We start from the raw sequence: 21,744 nt of genomic DNA on the forward strand, positions 1-21,744 counted from the left end.
TATGTATGGGTCATGTTATGATATTGTTGCTATCGAAACAAAACCTTGAATCTCCAAAATAGTAACTTTACAGGAGAAGGAAAAAACATTGTAACCTTGTAATGGAAGTCAATGTAATAAGATTTTATCTCAAGTAATTTTAGACCATTTCTATCAGTCCATTTAGCATGAACTTTTGCACAATGCTAAGCGTAACTGGAGTTTTCAAATTAGGCCTAAAGTAAAAAACGGAGATACAAGGTTTTTGCACAGCAACATAAGGGTATTTACATGTCGTTGTTATGGAACAAAACCATGTAACTCCAAAATGGTAACTTTACAGAGAAGGGAAAAACAAAAGTTACTGTAAAATACTTTTTTTCCAAGTGATGTGAAACTGTTTCAATTCATCATGTTCACAAAAAGTTTACAAAATTACATAAAAATTGACAATATATATAACACACATGACATATTAGTGTTACATATAGGAACTTACACATATGTAGTAGATGTGGGACATTCTTTTCACATAGCTACTAACATATTTATATAGTAGATGTGGGTCATGTACATGACCTCATCTCCTGACAAGGTATAAAAAAGTGTGTGTGGAATTATAAAAACTTTCTATCTGATGTCACCACATTACTGTGTGGCCCTATGAGGAAGGTAACTTTTTGAAAGTCTAGAATAGCTCCAGAGATGAGTGCGTGGGCTAGCTTTAGCATTGTTCTCTTGTTCTTCAGAGAAGTGAAAGGTAGGCTGATAGGGATTCCCCACCTCCTTAAACACACACTACATGCACACCTACAGTGGGAGTGTGTGGGGCCTGGGGATCTATGGCAGAAAAGCACATACACCACAATCCACCTTCACCCGTGGAAATAATTAGGTCAGGAAGTGTCACATGATGCTTACTGTAAGAACTTCAAGGGAAAAAAATGTCCAGCATGCAAATATTTCTAGAATTTTTTAAAACGGGTGCCGCTGTGAAGACCTTGAGCGATCGTAACCACAGCGGGGGGGAAAAAATCCCTAGCACCATTAAAGTCCCTGATGAAGAGTGAAGCAATTACTGCCAACACAGACACACACACAGACACAAACACACCAATCCCCTGCTTTAACCTTCCATGCTATTCCAAATGGGAACACAACGCCCAACATCACTCCAGAGGTACACAGAACAGTTAGATACAGCCTTTAATCGTATGTGTATCCGAAAATAATGGGAATTTCCCATAACACAGGGAATTCCCAAAGCGTTGGCTGTCTATATCGCACACTTGAAAGAAGAGCGCCCTGTACTTGTGTTGCCATAGATCACTGCTGCTAGTGGCTGCGGTAGATTTAGCGTCGCCTGTTGTGTTGGTTTTTTGATAAGAGAGAGCAGGACATTGGGCGCTGCCGTTAGCTCAGACAAAACTCTATTGTCTATTACAGTGTAAGAAGCAGTGGGGCTTTCCCTGCTGAGCCCTCTATGTGTTTCTCCCCAGCTTCAGGCCATCCTCAATGAAAAGATCCCCTCCACTGATTACAAGCTACCAAAACTCATCTGCAGTCTCTGATTCCCTCTAATAAGGCCGGCTCTCCCTGACCCTGTCATTGACCATGGCCCGCTGTGCCAGACGAACAAAGACAACTAAAAGCACTTGCTAAGACAGCACAGAATTGAACTGAACTGGACAGAGGAATGGAAGGTCATGCAGCAGTGTTCCTCTCTTGCGCAAGAAAATAACAATCCAGATTTCACTAGACTAAACAGAAGGTCAGGTTGCATCATCATCATCATCATCATTAAGCCACGCTAAAGTTATTTGACCTGAACAAGGCAACTCCTACGTTGCATGACGAGTGACTGATAATGGACACAGGCTAGTATAAACATCCCGAAAGAGAGGATAATAATAAAATCTTCCATTATGGCTCAATCATGCTCTTTCACAGCGAGTAGGCCTGTACGCCCATGTTTCACATGGTAAAAAGATAGAGTCATCTTTGAAGCAGAAGCAGAATATGCTTTGATGAGAGGAAGTAGGTGACATGTTAACATAATTATTACTGGTATCAGCTTGTTCGTCTGCTTCCTCTTGACTGTAAGAGTAACAATTCTGACCAGGCCTTCGGTGAAACGGCGAGAACACACAGAAAGGAAATGTGGCCTCCTTTTATTTCGGCTGACTCGAACAAGAACCCTCAGTGAGGGTACTGACTACTGTGTTAAGGGGAAATGTGCTGTGAAAATCAAGAGTGTCGAGGAAATAACCTTGATTCATGTCATCTGAGCCCAACTTCCTCAACCCTTTGAGCTTCATCTGTCTGGCTTGCACGTTACGGAGGAGGCAGCCATTCCGCCGCAAAGTGAAAGTGGTTCTGGCAGGAAGTGAAGGGGGAAAAAAGCCCAGCCTAAGATTGATGGTGACATCTTCAAAAGGTCGCTCTCTCTTTCTGTCAGTGGTTAGGTATAGAAAAAAAAAAGAAAGACAAAAATAAAAAGCTTTGGCAGTCTGGATTAAGGTGCCAAAAAAAAGCCTTTCAGTCTCTATCAAGGAAGTGAAATAACTCACTCAGTAAGTGTGAGTGATAAATCGGTAATTGTATTACTCTGTCTGAGTCCTGGATTGAGAAACTGGAATTTTATATCAAACATCGGCAAAGTATCGCGCAAGGATCTCTAAGAAATGCAAGACTTGAACAGTATTAGTAACCATTTCACAACAGGCCTAGTGCGGTAATTCCATCTCGGTTTGCGTCCTCTTTTCCGATAAGAGAAGAACTTCGGGACGAAAATGGCTGGCAAAGCACATATTCATTTCTCTTTGGTTACTCTACTGAATTTAATCAAGAGCTGCCAAGCCTGAAGGCCTAAAACCCCACTCGATTCATTCGGGGGCCCGAGAGAAGCAGCCATCGGGACTAGCGAGGCAAAGCAAATCTCAAAATGACCAATATTCCGATAGCGTGTCAGCCAGGGACTCTTTTGCCAGTCAGACCAAATTACTCACCTGCAAAACTAAAAGCCCATCATGTCATCACTTAATAACAAGACCAGGCATGCCCTTGGGGACCATAATAATAAGTGAAATACATAGATCATCAACATGCTATCACAGTGCTAGCCAGCCAGCTAGCTTGAATTTTTTTCTTATCAAGCAAAGTTATGCATGTTTTATGCAAGCCTCTATTTGGTTAAATGTAATGTGCTAAATGCTGTTGTTTATTAGTTGTAATGTGTGTTAGAATGTGGTTGTGCTTTATCATTGTAAGCTTTTGTAGTGGAAATTGTGTCCTAACAACTGCTCAAGTCAGCTTCATTGAAATAAAGTTATTCTAAATTAGAAAAGAAAAGTACTTGTAGGCATAGACGATGCATTTCAACATTACTTAAATATAATTTAAGTATGTGTATTAAAGAAATGTTTTACATTCAGTAGTGCATTAATATTATGCATTATATGTTTATACTATATAATGTATAACATATAAATGACATACAACTGCTTAAGTGCTACTTAACAATCAAAAACACAACTAAATGCATTTAATATATATTTAATCACAAATTAAATATTGTTGGTCTATCATACACTTTCAATGCTCGTAAACATGCTATGTATATCTGAGCAGATACACAGTGGCCAGCCTCAGTTGTGCATAATTTGCTATGCAGGGTTCAAAACACGGGTAACACTCCAAGCAATCCTCTGCACAATCAGTCCTATGACCTGATTGCAAATACAGAGCCTTCTACCAAAGCCGCAACGGTATCTGAGAGCTGTTAGACAGAAAACTCTATGAAAATTCTCTCACTGTTTAAGTGAACTCACCTTTTGCTTTGAATATGGAGCAATAAATATATAATGTGATATTTTGGGAGCTTATCGGTGCTAAATGGATAGAAAGATAGAAAAGGCCTAAGTAATGGATGAGGTGTTCCTCAGCCAATCAGTGTGCTTACAGAACACACTCTTGACTCCAGGCTGTTTATTTCATTTTTCTATTTTAAAATGTTATGAAAAGGTACATATTCCCCACTCACTTGGGAAAACTCATATAAGATACACAATCAGACCATTCTTGTACCACTGAGGGTAATTTTTTTTGCGTGTTCCCACCCCTCCCCCACTCTCTCAGCTCATAAGCATGCACACATTGCATTATGTGACTGGGCTTCAGGTTTTAAGGGTTAAAACAATGTGCCATACATTTTGCACATTTTTCCCCCAATATGTTAAGCTCAGCCAATAAACAATGATTTTGCATTAAAATGTGCTGAAGTGTGTTCACTGTAGAGGATGTGTATCTTATTTACACTTAGAAAATCAACAAAAAAAATATCACTTGACCAGGGATGCCCAAACTTTTGCATATGACTGTAATGTCCCCTTAGACGTGGTGCCATCAAAGAGAGCTGTCTGGGTTGGAGGTTCCTGTGTTAACCCAAAGTGAGAAATGTAACACATAGAATGTACACACCTACATGTTTATAGTGAGGGATCATTTGATTTCCCACTCTAAAAATCCCATTTCCCACAAATATACCCATAGTCTCACAATGCACCTCAAAATATAGACAAACAAGAGCCCCAACTGCATCCCAGAGGGCCGACCAGCTGATCAACAAAAACTAATACACCTTCTACCCCCCTAACCCTGCACTGTTATCCATCGCTAAGACACCTGATGATTGTTAACTGTCATAACAAAACATGTTTTTTAGCACCATTTAAAAATGCTAATGGAGCCCTACATCGTGTGAACATTTCATAATGAATGGACCTACATAAACTGTACGAAGTTACTTACATATTTTGGAATAAAATCTTTACATTAATTTACTTTTTTGCTTCTCCTATAAAGTAATAGAGATAGAAAGTTTTACATACAAAATACACTTAATAATAATACCAGATTATGAAACATAACAAGTTCCAGGACATTTCAACTTCAATCTGTGCACATATATACAACATACAGTGTGGTCCAAAAGTCTGAGACCACTAGTGAAAATGCCTCTATTTTGCATTTAATAGTTTAATACAGTTTTTTGTTACTAATTATATTATCAGCATAACAAGTTCTGTGAAAATTAGAATCTTAGATTAGAAATGATATATTAACATTTTCAATTTCTTAGTATTTGTTAAATCCCCCATTTTCTTTCATGACAGCATTGAGCTGGCATGGACTCTACAAGTTTGTGCAAAAACTTGTGATGAGTACATCAAATCCATCTAGGAGTCATCTGAACATGACCTTCACTGTAAAACAAGAAGAAAAAAAAGGACTGTAAAAATGTACAAAGGCCTTAACATAGTCAAAACATTTGCTTAAATTTGAATAGTGACCTAGAAATAGCACAAATTCTTGAATGTCATCTTCATTTTACTTCTTATAACTTTTCTTTCTTATTCAATTTTTCAGAAAACTAAACCTTTCTCTTGTTTCTTTTCAGGTTAAAATGAAAAAAATCTCAGATTTTTTGGGAGCCACTGTACACGCAATGGAGTGGAAAAACCCCAGTGCCCGATGACCTCTAAACCTAAGCTAACTTTTCTATCATGATGCTCCTAAAGGAGCACCCGTGACATTTAACATAGCTGGATCCCATCCAAGAAGTGCTACTGTTCTACACTACACTGACTACAGTCTCTCATGGAAAGTGCAGCCACATTAGGCCATTCTGGGATAGCGCTCAGTATGGTAAAAGCACCTAGCTGTGCAGCGCTGTGCACACAAAGCTTGTATAATCACCATAGAATAGCATTGTCAATAGATGGGATGTTCTGGAGCCACTGCACATGAACTTGAGGTCTCCATGCACAACGGCAAGCATTGGCTAGAGTGCTATAAATCCCGCAGCACTGGAGCTGCATTCTCTGGAGTGATGGACATTCGACCAATAACTTTGGGATGAGTTGGAGTGGTGTTTCTGATCAAGAACTAGCAATTTGTTTTCAGAAGAAACATCAGATGAGCAGGTGTCCACACACTTTTGGACATATAGTGTATATTGACACAATTCCACCTAACACAACAACCCACTGTTATTGCTTATTAGATAAAATTGCAATATACAGTACCGTGCAGAAGTCTTAGACTAACTAAGAAAATTATATGTAAGGCTATTCATCCGAGAGGTTTTTATTTGTTAAAAAAGTGCTAACATAAGCATAAATACAAATAAACATACAAACAATACCTTGTGATTTTGTTTTTACTTAACTACTTCCAAAGAGAATCCAGTCTTTACAGCTACCATTGAATATCTTGATTATCTAATCATTCTGTTATTAAATTAAATCAGGTGCACTGCTGATGGAATTTAACACACACATCCAATGACTGGAGTGCAATGAGGACTCTTTTTTAATTGTATTCTTCTAATCAAGATATGAATAACTTTTTTTGGCAAACAAGCAACTTTCAGTAAAAATGGTAGCAGCAAATGTAAGTTATCAGCAAGAAATTCATCTAGCAAAACGAGTTTATTAAACATACATAAACATCATGCCAGGTGACAGTTTATCCATTAAATGTCCGATGACAGACACTGTCCATTTGTAATTTACCAGTCAGCTCCTAATACAGTGTAAAATATGTAAGTAGCAATACATGAGATCCAAGCACGATTCAGTTCAGCTGGCCTAATGCATCAGAAAAAAAGCCTTTGATCAGACAGAAGATAAATGATATGGAGCCTGAGTTTATGAAAAGGCCTCAAAATGTCATGATTGTTGAACAGGAGCCTTCAACAAGAATGTTTTTCAAGTTTTATACCGATTGACCTTTTGTTTTTCGTATAGTAATTGGTATATTTTGGAAAAAAGTGTCAAAATACCAGACAAGCAGTCTGATTTCTGACACAATGTATGATTGCAATGTTGTTTGATGATGCATCATTCATTACTTAGGTTCTTGCTTATAATACGACACCAGTTTCATGTGAAAAAAGAGGAAAAACCTAGGACTACTTCGCAAAAGCAGGATCTGCAAAATTGTAAAATGTCTCAATTATTTTCAGGTGGGTCTTTTTTCATTTTTGTATTTTATTTTGTATTTTTGATCATTTTTGTATCAGTATTAGTAGATTCTACATTTATGTCTAAAGGCCTCACTGTGTAGGAGGTATGGGGCACCCTCCCTCGGGCTGATTGGGCTCATCTTGTTTGTCTGAGTCTCAGGAGAAGTACTATCTACTGACTTACTTTCATGTCTGTATGACTTAACAATTTGATTTGTATTTGTTTTTGCAGACAAAAAAAAATGTATCAGTTTAATCTGAGCAAAAACAATAGGGATCCAGCACCTTCAGTTAATTAATTGAACCATAACTGGCAAATGACATTAAGACAGTTTCATGCTGACCATGACAGTAGAACAGTGGTTCTTCTACTTCGAGAAATGCTGTTGAAATGTTTCTAAATGGTTGTAATTCTCTACCCTGTAACACTTCCAGGTTTTCAGTGTGGAGAATGGAGACTCTTTAGGGAATAAGTGTGTAGGAATGATGCTGGCCCATTACTGGTCCAACTAAAATTACACACGGACTGATATACAATCCAGTCAGAAAAGTTCTGTGAGAATTACTGAAGATGCTGTGCACAAGACTACCAAGCCGACTAGGTACCAATGATTCAAAAAGTCCAGTCTGAAGGCTAGTCTGCAGATGACTGAAATGGACAAACCTATTGATTAAATCTAGGCTTTAAGACAGCTGCTACTGTTTTAGCTATGTAGTATATTTTTGCTCATCTTTATAAATAACAGCATGTATTTAGAATTAGATCACCAAACAACTTCACACTGTTTGAGGCAAGATGATTCAGGTCTGTCCATTTCATGATGCTAATGAGGGTTTGCTAATATAATTACTTGTTAGCTACATTAGCCTTGCAGCTCCGGTGCAAAATAAAAGATTAAATGTGCCTGATCAAGTATATCTGGTCAATAGGGAAGGATATATATTTCACTTGGTGCCTAACCACACACACACACACAAACACACACACACACACACACACATGCCGGTTATCATCTGGGTCGCCGGTGGTGCTGGAACCTATCCCAGTGACAAACACCCTGGACAGGTTGCCAGTCCATCGCAGGGTGCAGCCAAACCGTCACTTTAATAATTATTTGATGAGTCAAATAAGGTGTGTTGGAGCACGGAAGCTCTAACTATGTGGTAGGATTATACATGCTGCCACCCTTAATTGGTAAAGAGAACCATCACAATGAGCAAACTGCAAAAAACCTGACGAAGCTCATTGGACTGCACTCAATTTCTTCAAAGCAGCATTGCACAATCCTTATGTTGAACAGCGAGTATCAGTTTCAACATATTTCTATGCACTGTTTCTCAATAATCCTTCTTGAGTAGCCCTGCCTTCCACATTCTAGTGGCTTTCCTGATCTACCACACTTGACTCAGCTAGTTAAGAAACCATTTCTAAGTTAAATAAGAAGGGGGAAAAAAAGATAAGCCTAGGACAATTCATTAGATGTGTAGGGAGGCTATGCGTGGTTTGCTTTTGCTCATTTTTAATTATTTATTTATTTTTTTGACTGTTTGGCTTTTTCAAACTCAATTAGTCATCAAAGTAAGCAGTAGCTTACTCTATTACTAATAAAATCAATAATACCACTTTGATAGACCCAATGTATTGTTATTATAGCTGCTGCTACTACACTGTATGCTTACACTGGCCGGCCACTTTATTAAGTACACCACCTTGATTCTACACTGTCCATTTTATCGGGTCTGTATTATACAGGTGCACTTTGTAGTTCAATACAGACTGTAGTCCATCTGTTCCTCTGCATACTTTGTCAGCCCCCTTTTATCCTGTTCCTCAAAGGTCAAGACCTGAAGGACCACCACAGAGCAGGTATATACATGCTGCTGGAGTTTTCAAACAGTGAGTCCAGTCTGTTAGACCCACCTATGTTGCTGGTCCACCTTGTAGATGTAAAGTCAGAGACAGTGGCTCATCTGCTACACAGTTTGTGTTAGACATTCTCTAGTCTTTCATCAGTGGTTACAGGACGCTGTCCACAGGACACTGTTGGCTGGATATTTTTGGTTTTGATGGACTATTCTCAGTCCAGCAGTGACACTAATGTATTAAAAAACTCCTCAGCACTGCTGTGTCTGATCCACTCATACCAGCACAACACACACACTAACACACCACCATGTCATCACTGCAGTGAGGAGAATGACCCACCCAAATGATACCTGCTTGTGGTGCTGCTTTGGGTCCCGACCATTGAAGAATAGAGTACAAGGGAGCTAACAAAGTGTGCAGAGAAACAGATTGACTACAGTGTGTAATTGTAGAACTACATAATGCACCTATTTGGTAAGAGAAGGTGCACTTAATGAAGTGGCTTGTCAGTTTATCCAAGTGATTTTCCAATTAAAAATGTGATCTTTGCTCTTCCTATGGGTCTTCAGTAAACTGTCATAGGGTGGCCACATCTACAACAGAAGAATATATAAACTGTTCAGTGTAACGCATCAAATTATCCAAAACAGCTAAATGGTTAATTCAGCGTGAGCCATTATCACATAAGATTTTTATCTTTCCCCTTCGTGGAAATTTTTTTTTGGCAGAATCTTTTCTGTCTGGTGTAACTGGAAACTCCCTGGGTGAAACTAGGTGCGCATGGTGCCGAACCTTACCGGTTTAGGATCTTGTTGGGAGTTTTGACTTTCACCATGTTCTGTAATTTGTTCGGCTGGTTTTCCATTCCCTCTTTAGGTTTCACCATTTTTTCACATATCAACTTCTATACCAAGTGTGACCGTCAGGGAGGAAGTTCATTGTTGGATTCTGCCTCTATTGTTTCAATATGAGAATCATTCTGCAATCCCATAAAAGGGAAGTAAATAGGCTGAGATTTATGTCACAAACACCTCATACGCTTTTATCACGGTAAAAGAATAGCTTGACCAAACATGCTAACACGACTAATTATTAAATGAAACTCGCAGCTACCAATTACCATGATGTCACTTGCATAATGTTAACTGTTGGCTGACGGCTTCACTCACATGGGGATAAAATTTCCGACATTAGATACATCCTTCTTCACACTTTGATAAAGCAGCAACACCATACATATTAAGTTCACCTTCAAGGTAAGGCTGTACAAATTCAAGAGAATTGGAAATGATAATGCATTCTCCTCCCGTACCAAGACATCTGAGTAAAACATGGTATCAGGGACATTTGAGCTAGCTGAACATTTTCACTCGATGATGGGTGGGGTTGGTGGGACAGGGAGATGAAACATGACATGCCTGGTTAATGTTATATTTCCCACCTGCTGGTGCAAGGCGACAAACATTAGAAGACATTTTAGAGGTGGCTAAAAGTCACCACACTGATTAAAATGTATACATTTTTCTATAACATTTGGGCACTACAGCTGCCCTTTAGATTATGTAAAAATTTTATGACTGACCATCAGAAATACTTCAAACTTGCTTGGAATAAAATCTCTTTACATTAGCTTTCATTCCAAGTAATACTTGTCTCCGATTTCTCATATAAACCTGCCATTTTGGAGATACTTGTTTCTTTTTGGACAGTGATGATATAATAATAAAGGAACTCTTATATCAAGTAAAAATCTATTGTTGACTTTGTCATCCCAGACACCGTGTCCTTTTGAAAAAAGTCTCTTAAAAGAAACTGTTCCACTTTTAAGTTCAACACAGTTTACCAGAAGACTACAACCACTTCAATTTCACCATGTTTCCACCTCATGTGTATGAGACTAATCTGAGCCACAGCAGACTCAAAAAGAACCTTCAATATGATATGAAGAATGAAATGAACACACAAGACACAAAGTCCTGCCATTCTACTGTATTTCCATCTTTCAAAAAAGAAAGACAAGATTTTAATATTACTTAACAATATGTTAAAAAGTAGCCAGTCAGGCTTCAGTGTTAATACAATATACACTCTATAACAGATTGATAGTGTGAGTATTGTTCTTTTCTTTCAATTTGATTCTGAAAGGATTCTCATATAAGCTGGCTACAAGTTGAAAAAAAAAAAAACAAGGAAAGAAAAAACAAAACTGTAACTTTAACACTTTACTGAACAGTTGTTAAATGGAACTGAAAAACCCAACGAGAACAATCGGTCAAGTATTAGCCATCTTCCCGGTGTGGACCAAGTGGCCAGTGGGAGGGAGCTGAAGCAGACTAGTCCCGTTCCCTTCTCAACTAACTGTAATGAAGTGCAATGCTAGGAGCAAGAGTGTTCGAAGCCACAATTACTGGAAATAAAAGGCTTTTTTCCACTTGTGAACAATTTCATCTTTTTTTTCCTGTTTGTCTGTTTCGCAAGGCCTTCTTCCAAACATATATATTAAGCTTTTTGACAACTGGGAAGGCCAGAGGAAACCCAGTGTATGGTATAGGCCAAAGAGAAATGCCCAACTTGCAGACAAAAAAGCACACACGCCAATTTTTTTTTAAAGGAGAATAAAAGGGAAACAAAAACTGCTGAAGAACAATTTGAGTTGTTTTTCCTGTCTTTGTTGTTCTTTTTTCCTCCCTAAGTACTGCAAGAAAATAAGCCGAGTTTGGGTTCTCTGTAGGAACCACACAGCAACAAGGACAAGGCAAGGCAGCGTGGGTAATGGAGGCCAGAGGAGCAGCTGGAGCATAGCAGCACTGGGTCAGCAGTCAGCCTCGTGAGAGAGGAAGGGGGGAGGACGAAAGGGAGAGAAAGAGGGGGAGAGAAGGGGATTGCTGATTGATTCCTGCCAGTCTATTCAAGGGAAGCCCGCTTTTTAGTGGGCAGCAAATGTGGCCTTTTTTAAACTAAAGTTGGACCAGTTGATGGACAGCCTCTGCCTTGTCTGTCGGGCAGAGTCTAAGCAGAACCTGTGGCGGGACAGAGAGAGAATTCAGAGTCAGATTCAAAACTTTATGGTCTGTCATTACAAGAAAGAGATTTATCTTTGATGCGCTGGAGCACATACAACATCTCACTTACATACACAACATTTATCCCTTAAGTACAACAGGCTGAGCACAACATGATGAATGAACTTACTTTAAAATTACATATGCAATGGCATACTAATAAATATACTTTAAAATCCAAATCATGATGATATTCCTCAAGTCATGGTAAGTTTTACATGCACACATCAGTCCATATGTATCGATTCATAGTGGTGGCTGCTTTTAGAAAAAAGCTACATCATTTACTGATTTGTAGCCAATTTGTAGCCATTGGGATAAACAACTTTCTCAAAAAACATATTTTAGCCAGTGGAACTTTGCAGCTACGGCCTGACAGGAGTAATGGAAAGAAACAGTAAAAGTTTTGATAGAGGAATTTGCTTTGTAGCAATTATTTTGCCTGCCTGATTAACTCATTCTAACGTGCACTTGCTCTTGGCAGAGAAAAAGTTATACCAGCATGTAATATTACAAATCAGTACTAATTCAAAAAGAGATGTGTTAAGAGATATCAAATTGCCCTTTTCCGAATCAATACGTCTGTGCTTTCTCAGAAGAGTTACTTGGTGCTGGGACTTCCTATAAACAGAATCAGCACATTGGGAGAAGGACAGAAACTTGTCTATCTCTATACCCAGATAATTATAGGCTTCAACCTGCTCTATTATCTCCCCCTTTAGCTGTAGAGGTTCAAGAAGAGGATAAAGGGCATTGGGTGCTTGCTTTGTTTCACAGCACATCTTCTTAACATATTAAGCACTAGAGAGCTCTCTTCAATGAATGCAGTCAGGGAGTCCACACAATTCTGATATGCAATCAGGGAATGCTTATTGTCCAAAACAGTCACCAGGGCCATATCATCTGTGTATTTTAGTAGAGTCATCTTTTCATCCACAAAAGCTACAAACAATTGCATTTGTGTAAACAGAAAATAGAACAGGAGGTAAAACACATCCCTGTGGAAGTCCTGCATTCAGAACCTTATTACTAGATTTAAAACCATAAACAATCATATGCTGGAGCCTGTTATACAGAAAGTTGTAAATCCATACAATCCCTGCTGAATTAACCAGTAAACTTTCAAGACAGCCAAGCGGGGTATATATTCCTCCACAAGAATTTGCAGACCAGATGTCTAGTCACTGTGTCTACGAGGGTCAGGCACACATCATCCTCTCCTCGCTTTGGCTTAAAAGCAAGCTGGAGAGGATCAAACTTATCTTCAATCATTGTGGTGAGATGTTCACACACCACTCTTTCCATACACTTGCTCAACACGGATGTAAGTGCTAAGTGCTGTAAAATCGTTTAAGGCTGTGACATTTCACATCTTAGTCTCTGAGGGACACAACTGGAGTTGAAAAGCTGCTGATATAGCTTTGCTAAAACATTGTTTCTAGTTGTGCTGCACATTCCCCAAGGCACCTAAGCTGCCTTTAAGTCCATCAAATATGTTTTACAACACAACAGCAAAGAGTAAGTGTAAAAAGTGAACCGAGACACTGCACCTTTTGAAATATTCCACCTCGCGCTCTGTCTCATCCATATCAACACTGTCCAGATCAATGTCTTTGGGCAGGAACACATCATCTAAAAACATACAGAACACACTGTTTACTTTTGAATAAATAATCAAGAATGAATAAATCTGAACTAAAGACACATAAAGTGACTTTAAGGGCAGTATGATGTATCATATTTCTGTCATACTATGAGTTTCCATTATAAACACATTTGGTGCAAACGTGGCCTTAAGAGCTGTGTCTAATATTAGAGCAGAATGCCTGGGCCAGGCTCAAAACTGTCTTCTGCATGCGGAGTGAGTGACTTAACCTTTTGGTTATAAAGCCAATTACCAAGCTTACAAAATGTGCACAGCTCAAAATTCTATCCTTAACTACTAAAAATGCTGGTAAAAATGCTTTAAATCAGATTTTTCTCACTCCCAGTGTTGTGTGTAAAATGAGTAATATGACTTAGATAGAAATAAAAAAACATTTGCTTTTTATGCCTATGTAAAAATCTGTTCAGGGAATGCAGACTATTTTAACAGATAAACTGCACGGGGCTTGGGAGTGAACCAAATGTAGGCAGACATGTTCAGTGAAAGAACATGTCTGTTCATTCAATACTGTTAAAGGTTATTAATTACTAATGTGTGACAATGCCTAAAATGGAGCAAATATAAAAAGTTTTTAAGGCATGTGGGAGGGTAAAGTGTGGGAGGGGATATTTTACAAAGAATACCACAAAAATCTGAAAAAAACACCTGAACTGTCCATCCATACTGCATATCAACTGGGTTCTGAAAACAGAGCTTCAAAATATTACTTCTCCAGGGTGAAGGCCATTAGTTCTTGGGCACTGTAGGGCAACAAGTGCCAGGGTCACAAATCAGAGACAATACCTTCAGCAGTGCTCACCTATAGAATTATTCATCTTGTCTGCCTTCTTTTTCTTGTTCTTCTTGGCCTTGCCTTTGGGTTGAGGGGACTCAGTCGGTGCAGCTTTTCCATTCTGCTGAGACGCCTCCACAGCCAGAGGCTCAATTATGGGGGAATTTCTCTCCTCTTTTGCTCCGTTCTGCTGTTTCTTCCCATTGCTCCTTTCCTCCTTCTTAGCTTCAGTGTACTGCTCCTCAGAAGTCCTGGGCTTGGCCCTGGTTTCTGTATGAGCTCCATTCATGCTGGCTGTTTTAGGTACAGCCTCTGGTGCTCGTGGGGCCTCAGTGTGCTTCTTGCTGGCCTCTCCATTGGTTCTGGAAGTGTTGTTGAGCTGCTGTTTGGATTTGGCCTTGTTGTTGTTGGGTTCTGGGTGAACCAACATGCCGTTTTGAAGAGCCGGAGGGTCAGTGGGCTTCTCTTTGCTGCTCTTTGGGCTTTGCTGTGGCGATTGGCTGTTCTTGGCTGAACTTGGCACTTCAGGCTCCAGACGGGGCTCCTTAGAGGCGAGGTGGATGAGGCCGTGCAGCAGCTGTGTCTTGCCGTTCTGCATGTTCTCCAGAACGTTCTGTGCGGTCTGGCGCAGCGGCTGGGGGTTGTTAGTGGGGGCTGGCGCAGGGGAAATTGTTTCAGGCTTTGCAACCGCTGTGGCTGCAGCTTCTTTGGACTTGTTTTCCTTCTTCTTCTTCTTTGTGGAGCGGAGCTGCCGCATCTCTTTCAGCCGTAGTAGCTCCTGCTTCAGTGCCTCCTCCTCTTCCTCCTGCCGCCTCCTCTGCTCCTCCAGCAGCTGCTGCTGCATCTCCCGCTCCCGCGCCTCCGCCTCCAGACGGGCTTTCTCCTCCAGCTGGAAATCACGAGCACACCCACAGACATACAACGATTATGTTACTAGTCGAAACATACACTGCATTCCAACACACCAAGCCGAACTTTCAAACAAATAATATTTGAATCTCATTCCCAATTACAAAACGTTTAAAACTGTTAAGATCAAGACAATTAAACAATTAAGATTAAACACAGATATGAAAGTTCTGCTGATAAAGCACAAATTTTTTTTTAAACCTTTTGTCATTTAATTCTGAACAACTGAGCAAGTTATTTCAACAATGTATAAATGTTACGTTTTAAATATACCATTTTTAGTCACTGTTACAATACTGCTTGTTTTCACTAGCAACCCTATTAGATTTTCTGTTACGTTAGTAGAAACAAACATTTAAAGCTTGCAAAACCATCAAACGGCATTATTTTGTATGTTGCAGCTTTACAGGGAATCCTTCAGTGCACATATATTCTCAAATGAAAAAAATAACTATAAATATCACTGTAGAAGCCCGTTAGTGGAAGGGACCTTTTCGTTTTTCCTGCACCAAAAAAACTTATTACATCTCTTTGCCTTGATTTACAGACAATTGTAAAGCCTGGACTACAATGTAACAACTTTTTCTTCTGGGAAGGAGAGAGTGTACTTTAGTGTGTAAGATGCAGAGGTTCGCATTATGTAGATGAATGCTTTAACCAGTCACAGTGTTTTATTGTATTGTGTATGGTGTATGGATTAATCAATAATTGTGTGGAAAAAAAGTGTCCACCAGTCTTTAAGTATGTCACATTAAGTGTTCACTAATTAATGTTTTATATATTGCAAGGCAAATTGCAATCATAATACATAGCAATATAACTGACATCTGTCATTTTCATATACAGTCACTGTCCAAAGAAAAACGTATCTCCATTTTTAGCGGTTTTTACTTTTCTCACTCATTTGAACATTTGAACAAGGCAGTTGTCCTTTCACACTGTGCGAGAATTTTATGATGAACAGACCAATTGAAATGCCCCAAAATTGCTTGGAATAAAATCTCTTTCTATTGACTTACACTGAAAGTAAAGAATGTTTTTGCCTTCCACTGTAAAGTTACTGCTTTTGAGATGTTTTTCTTTGGACAGCGGGTATAGGCATGATCAGCTGAACTACTGAGGGCTGGTTAATTTCAACTGCAAAGCTGAAATGGCTGAAACTGTTAAACCGTCTGAAGTTGATGATTATCCTAATCAGGTATGTGCTGTGGTCCTTCAAGAACAAGGGGAATACACACACTGATCTAGACCATCCAGCATATTTTCAAACTTACTTTTCACATGATCGAGCTTTTTTGCTGATACAACTGCTCACTGGCTTCTATTATAAGTCAATGGGGTTTTTAATATTCTCTAAGCACAAGGAAACATATTAAAATGTTTAGCATGTAACTATTTGTCAAACAAGGCTGAATTTCCCAAAACAATCTTAGCACAACATTAATTCTTAAATGGAAGAGATTTAAAATACACACTAGTGCTATGGAGATTCATTTTCTTTCCCGCAAGCACACTGAGTATGTATGTGTGTGTCAGCAGTCACCTGAAGTTGTTAGTATGTTTGATGGCAAATTTTCACAAAAGACTGATGGAAGGCAATCATTAACTGGCCTTAGTTGGCACTATTTCTTACTCTTTGGCTTGATGCATTTGGACATTTACTATGTAAGAAATGAAACAATTATGTAATTGTGTATAAGCAGTATAGTAAAACTACAGCTGGAAGTGATTGTTTACCTTTTTCTGTTTGTGACGGGCCCGTTTGGCGGCTTTGGTGCTGCTAGCTGGTTTGTTGTCGGCGCTGTTGATGAACTGCAGTAGGTCCTCCACCTTGCGGTGGTCCTCCACCCCATCCCGCTCCAGGACCAGCTCCTCCTTTTTTGGCTGCTGCTCTTCCTTCCGTTTGGTGAGCCGCAGCCGAAGCTTCTCCCGCATCTCTGCATAGTTCCTGCTGGTGGGAGCTGCAGGTGGCTATATGCAGAACATACACAACCAGGATTAGCCATCTTTCACGGCAGTAACACTACTAAAATATGCCTGTAGTTTCCTTTCCTTTGAATACTCAGGCAATTAAAGTCTTAACGCTGCAGTCTTAATAATTAAATAAAATGTTTACATTAAATCATAATAGAAAAAAAGTAATGAGGTTTTCTTATGATAGCAATGACATGAACAGCAGCGTTACAGCAAGAGACAGTAAGTGGGTTCCCTCACCCCTCCATGGCCGAAGAATTCACAGTAGCAGCAGTCACAGTATTTTCCTTCCTTCTGATTGGTGGAGGTGGAGGTGGAGGAGCTATGTTCAGAGCAGCTGTCCTCATCCGGACTCTCCTCACCTTCGTACGCCTGGTGCTCATAGGACCCGCCTCCTTCACAGCGATGACCCTCACAGTCTGGATCACTGCAACATAAACAGCACCACATCACTGGACTGAAAGAGGGACAATGAAGCTTGGTGAAAGATGTTCAGATCAGGTACAAGTGTTGTGGAGACACTGGATCTTTTAGTTTTAAACTAAATACCTCACTCAAGGTCTTTGCCTTGAATTCAAGACAGTCTTAAAGCCTGGACTACAATGCAGCAATTTTTTTTTCTGGAAGGAGAGAGCGAACTTCAATGCTGCAAGATATTATCATTTGTTAATTATCACAATATGGTGCTGCAGAAGTTTGCAATATTTAAATGAAACATTTAACCTGCCACAGCGGTGTATTATGTTGTGTGTGTGGTATTCCGATGAAACAGCTGAAATATTTAAATGAAACATTTAACCTGTCACAGTGTTGTATTGTGTTGTGTGTGTTATTTGGATGAAACAGTGCATCGGTTACAGAATCAATCTTGTGTTTCTTATAAACATACACAAATAATTTTATGAAAAAATGCTGCAGGCCAGTCTAGAAAGGGTTCAGTAATCATAATATGTAGCAATATAACCGCAATAATATTTGTTCCATATGATGCACTCCAAGTGCACTTCACACTTTTCCATACTTTTTCTACTATTTCATACTTTTTACTCAGCTGAACTACTGAGACAATTTCATTTCCATGGCTCCAATGTTCTTATGATGGCTGGAACTGGTAAAAAATATGAAGTCCTTAATGACCTTAATGCTGTGCTCCTCCAAGAACTATAGAGAAAATTGATCTATTCCATTCAGCACACTTTTAATAGATTTATATTTAAAGGATTGTTTTTTTTTGCTGATGCAACTGCCTTTTGTAAGTGTAATTTGAGTTAATGGGTTTTCTGATCTTTTCTAAATACAGTGGAATGCACTGAAATTGTCTCTACGCTACAGATGCCTCAGAGAGACATTATGGTAAAAACCCTGGAGAAGTTTGTTTAACACCTTAAACCCACTATAGCAACTTCCGTGACAAGTCTTTACAAATATCAAAGGACCCATATCTTTATTCTGGCACTTTATTTATTTTTATTTATTTTCCTGATGGTAACATTTGTGTAGGTTGTATCAGGCAGGTTTTTGTTACCGTGTATGGACTGGGGAGTGAATGGTATGTTGTAAAACTTTTTACAACGTTAGCAAACTATGTCAAACTCTTATTTCAGAAAACATGGAAAACAGGCCATTTAACATCATAACAATCTTCCACAAGACAAAACCAATCAAGTAAAGGTGAATTCAAACACTTCTTGAAGCACTGACCTGCACACACTGTTGGGTCCACTGACCGGACCTTCAACTGGAACAGGGGGCTGCTCTCCAGTGGACAGGCACAGACCCTGATGAGCGTCCATGAAGCCTGGGGCTGGAGTTACAGTCTTTGGGAAGGGCTGAGTGCCCATACTGGGCAGGTGTGTGTTGGGGGCAGGGGGGTGAGTGGGACCATTAAGAGGGGGCAGAGAAGCCAGGCCAGTGGGGCTATTCCTAGGGGCAGGGACAGGACTGGGTTGTATATGGTCCTCTTTAACTATATTGTGAAATACTTCACCTAGACAAAAAAAAAATAACAGTATCAAACACCTAAATCTCCCAGTTATGCTCCCATCATTTATGATCACAAAGAATTGTAGTATCTGATATTATTATTATTATTATTAGGAGTGTAAATCTCTACTAATTAATTCACATTCTTCTACCACTCTCTAAGAAATGATTCAATACATTACAAAATCTCAAATTTCATCACAATTCAATTAAGTTATTTTGGCACTCAATACAAAAGTGAGACTAGACAGCATATTTAGCACAGTAGTGGAATACAGACCAAAAATCTACATGGGGTTACAATCAGAATTTTACATTTCTTTGGAATTCTGCATTTATTGATTTATTTGCATTGATGCAAATAAAAAAAATATTATTCCAAAATCAATGCATTTTACACCCCTAATAATTATTACTGACCATAATGCAAAATGCACAAATTACACCAGAGAAGCATAATATTAGCAACTGGCTTTGACTGTGGCCGCTAGTGACCCAATCACATCTGGCTACCCTCTTTACCTAGCGATGCGGGTCTTTTAGATGAAACGTGGATGTGATTATTACTTGACTGGACAGTGGTGGCGGTACTGGAGACTGAGGAGATGGCTGAGGAAGTGACCATCACGACTTCGCTGGCCTCCATAAAGGCATCTTGGTAGTTGAATAGACACTTCTTCTTAGAGCTGTTCTTCTTCTCCTTGCCCTCAGGAACAGGGAGAGAGGAGGAGCTTGCAGCGGAAGAGGCAGGATCCAAGCCTGAGGACAGCAGGGGCACGTCGGGAAGAGGCGGACCAAGCATGTCACCTAGGTAACAGAAAAGAAAGATGGTGTGAAACAGGACAAAACTATAGGGAAATGCATTTAAGATCAAGGTATGAGGGAAACATCAGTCAATTTGAGTATTTAAACCCAAAAGAGTACATAAAACAGTTTTATGTAAGCATTCACACTTTTTAATTAAACACAAAAAAGACAGAAGAAGACAACTTTTTATTGTCAAACATTACGAATTTCTGTACACACTATGTTTATTTACTGCATTTGAAATCAGAGCATCAAGTTTAAATAAAATAAACTCAGTGGTAAAGGGATAGTCACCAGGAAGTGGCTCCTGCAGCAGCACACTGGGGTTCCAGTTTTTCATCATGTGAGTGTCCCACAGGTTCTCGAATTTGAGCGAAGGGCAAGGCAAGGAGCCATTCCAATCTCCAGTTCCACCAAAACAACTCTGGTACACGTGCTCCGGCAGAGCCGGGCTGAACACCTGCTGCTGCTGCTGCTTCCCACCTGCATGGTTAGACGTTGGGGCTGGCGGAAGAGTCTAGAATACAAACACACACACACACACACACACAAAGATATATATCTCACAGAGACACATTTAATACACAAAACGAACTCCCTGAACTTTGCATTGTGTGAAAATTTCATGATCAATGGACCAATAAAAATGCTCCAAGATCTTTTTACATTAAGGTATGTTAAGTACCTAAAGCATAAACTTGGTAACATTTTTAATTATATACATTTTCTGGAGGTTTAAACTGCTCCAGAAAATAAACATACTATAAATTTATTGAAATTAACCACAAGCCTTCAAAGACCAGTTAAGATCAAGAGCTTTAGCAGATGGAGTTAATGTTTATTACAATAATTTCTAGAAAAAGACGTTTTCATTAAATAAGGAATCAGTCCAAAAAGATGAAGTGAGGGACCTGCCCAGTAAGAAGTGAAATAAAGTGTGTGTTTAAGTGCTATTTTGGAGAACTGAGCAGTACATTAGATCGAATGTTGATGCAATACACCATCTGCTGGTGAGGAGAGGGTAGTGCAGAAAATAGATAAAAAACGTACACAAGTACAAATGTACATCATGAACTTCCAGGCACAAATGGTTTACAAGTGCATGTGTGATTCTGTGTCTATATATCGTCACTATTGTAACAAAACCTGGCACGACTGTGACCATATCTGTTAATACATGCCTAATAAATGAGTGCTTAATGGGCAGCTCATCCATTTAATCAAATTTAGATAAGAATGCTAGATAAGAAATTAATTATAATACTTAATAATAATAACAATTATAATAATTATTAATAATATTTTAAAATAATTCTTAAAATATATATTTTCTGTCCTTCACTATATTTAAAGGGCATAAATATTTACTGTATGGTGTCGCTAGAACAAGCAGCTCTAAGCTAAGCAATTTTTTTATCTGCCTTACGGTACCTGCGGACACTCATTTTAATATGATGTCTAATGATTAATAATGTTACAGAACAATGTTAAAATAATTAGTGAATTCATTCAACTAGCTTTTAATAACTTAGATTAGGTCAGATTAACTGGATTGTGCCATAATAAAAGTAAAATTACTATGCCCTTTAAGCACTTCCCATATTTTACCCCTGCCACAGTACTTAATACTCAAACTCGCCCACCAGCTGCCACTGGTGGGTGTGTACGTGTGTGTGCATGAAACAGGGTGTGCATTTC

The 21,744-nt window shown here is 39.1% G+C and overlaps 1 protein-coding gene across 2 annotated transcripts in view; it reads right to left on the reverse strand.

The window, feature by feature from the left end:
* Positions 1–10,847: 10,847 nt before the first annotated feature.
* Positions 10,848–21,744, reverse strand: part of fam193a (family with sequence similarity 193 member A) — a 28,313-nt gene continuing 17,416 nt past the window's right edge. Inside the window, exons 16-23 of one of the 2 annotated variants that reach the window (XM_036574909.1) lie at positions 20,341–20,563; positions 19,807–20,046; positions 18,958–19,243; positions 17,497–17,683; positions 17,020–17,253; positions 14,401–15,262; positions 13,486–13,567; positions 10,848–11,893 (exon numbers count right to left, since the gene is read on the reverse strand). In XM_036574909.1, coding sequence (XP_036430802.1) covers positions 11,800–11,893; positions 13,486–13,567; positions 14,401–15,262; positions 17,020–17,253; positions 17,497–17,683; positions 18,958–19,243; positions 19,807–20,046; positions 20,341–20,563 — 2,208 coding nt within the window. In that variant the 3' untranslated portion in view covers positions 10,848–11,799. Of the gene's footprint in view, positions 11,894–13,485; positions 13,568–14,400; positions 15,263–17,019; positions 17,254–17,496; positions 17,684–18,957; positions 19,244–19,761; positions 20,047–20,340; positions 20,564–21,744 lie in introns of both variants that reach the window. The other variant, XM_036574908.1, reaches the window with a different exon arrangement.

The sequence above is a fragment of the Colossoma macropomum genome, unplaced genomic scaffold (assembly GCF_904425465.1).
Source record: "Colossoma macropomum unplaced genomic scaffold, Colossoma_macropomum, whole genome shotgun sequence".
Taxonomy (NCBI): Eukaryota; Metazoa; Chordata; class Actinopteri; order Characiformes; family Serrasalmidae; genus Colossoma; species Colossoma macropomum.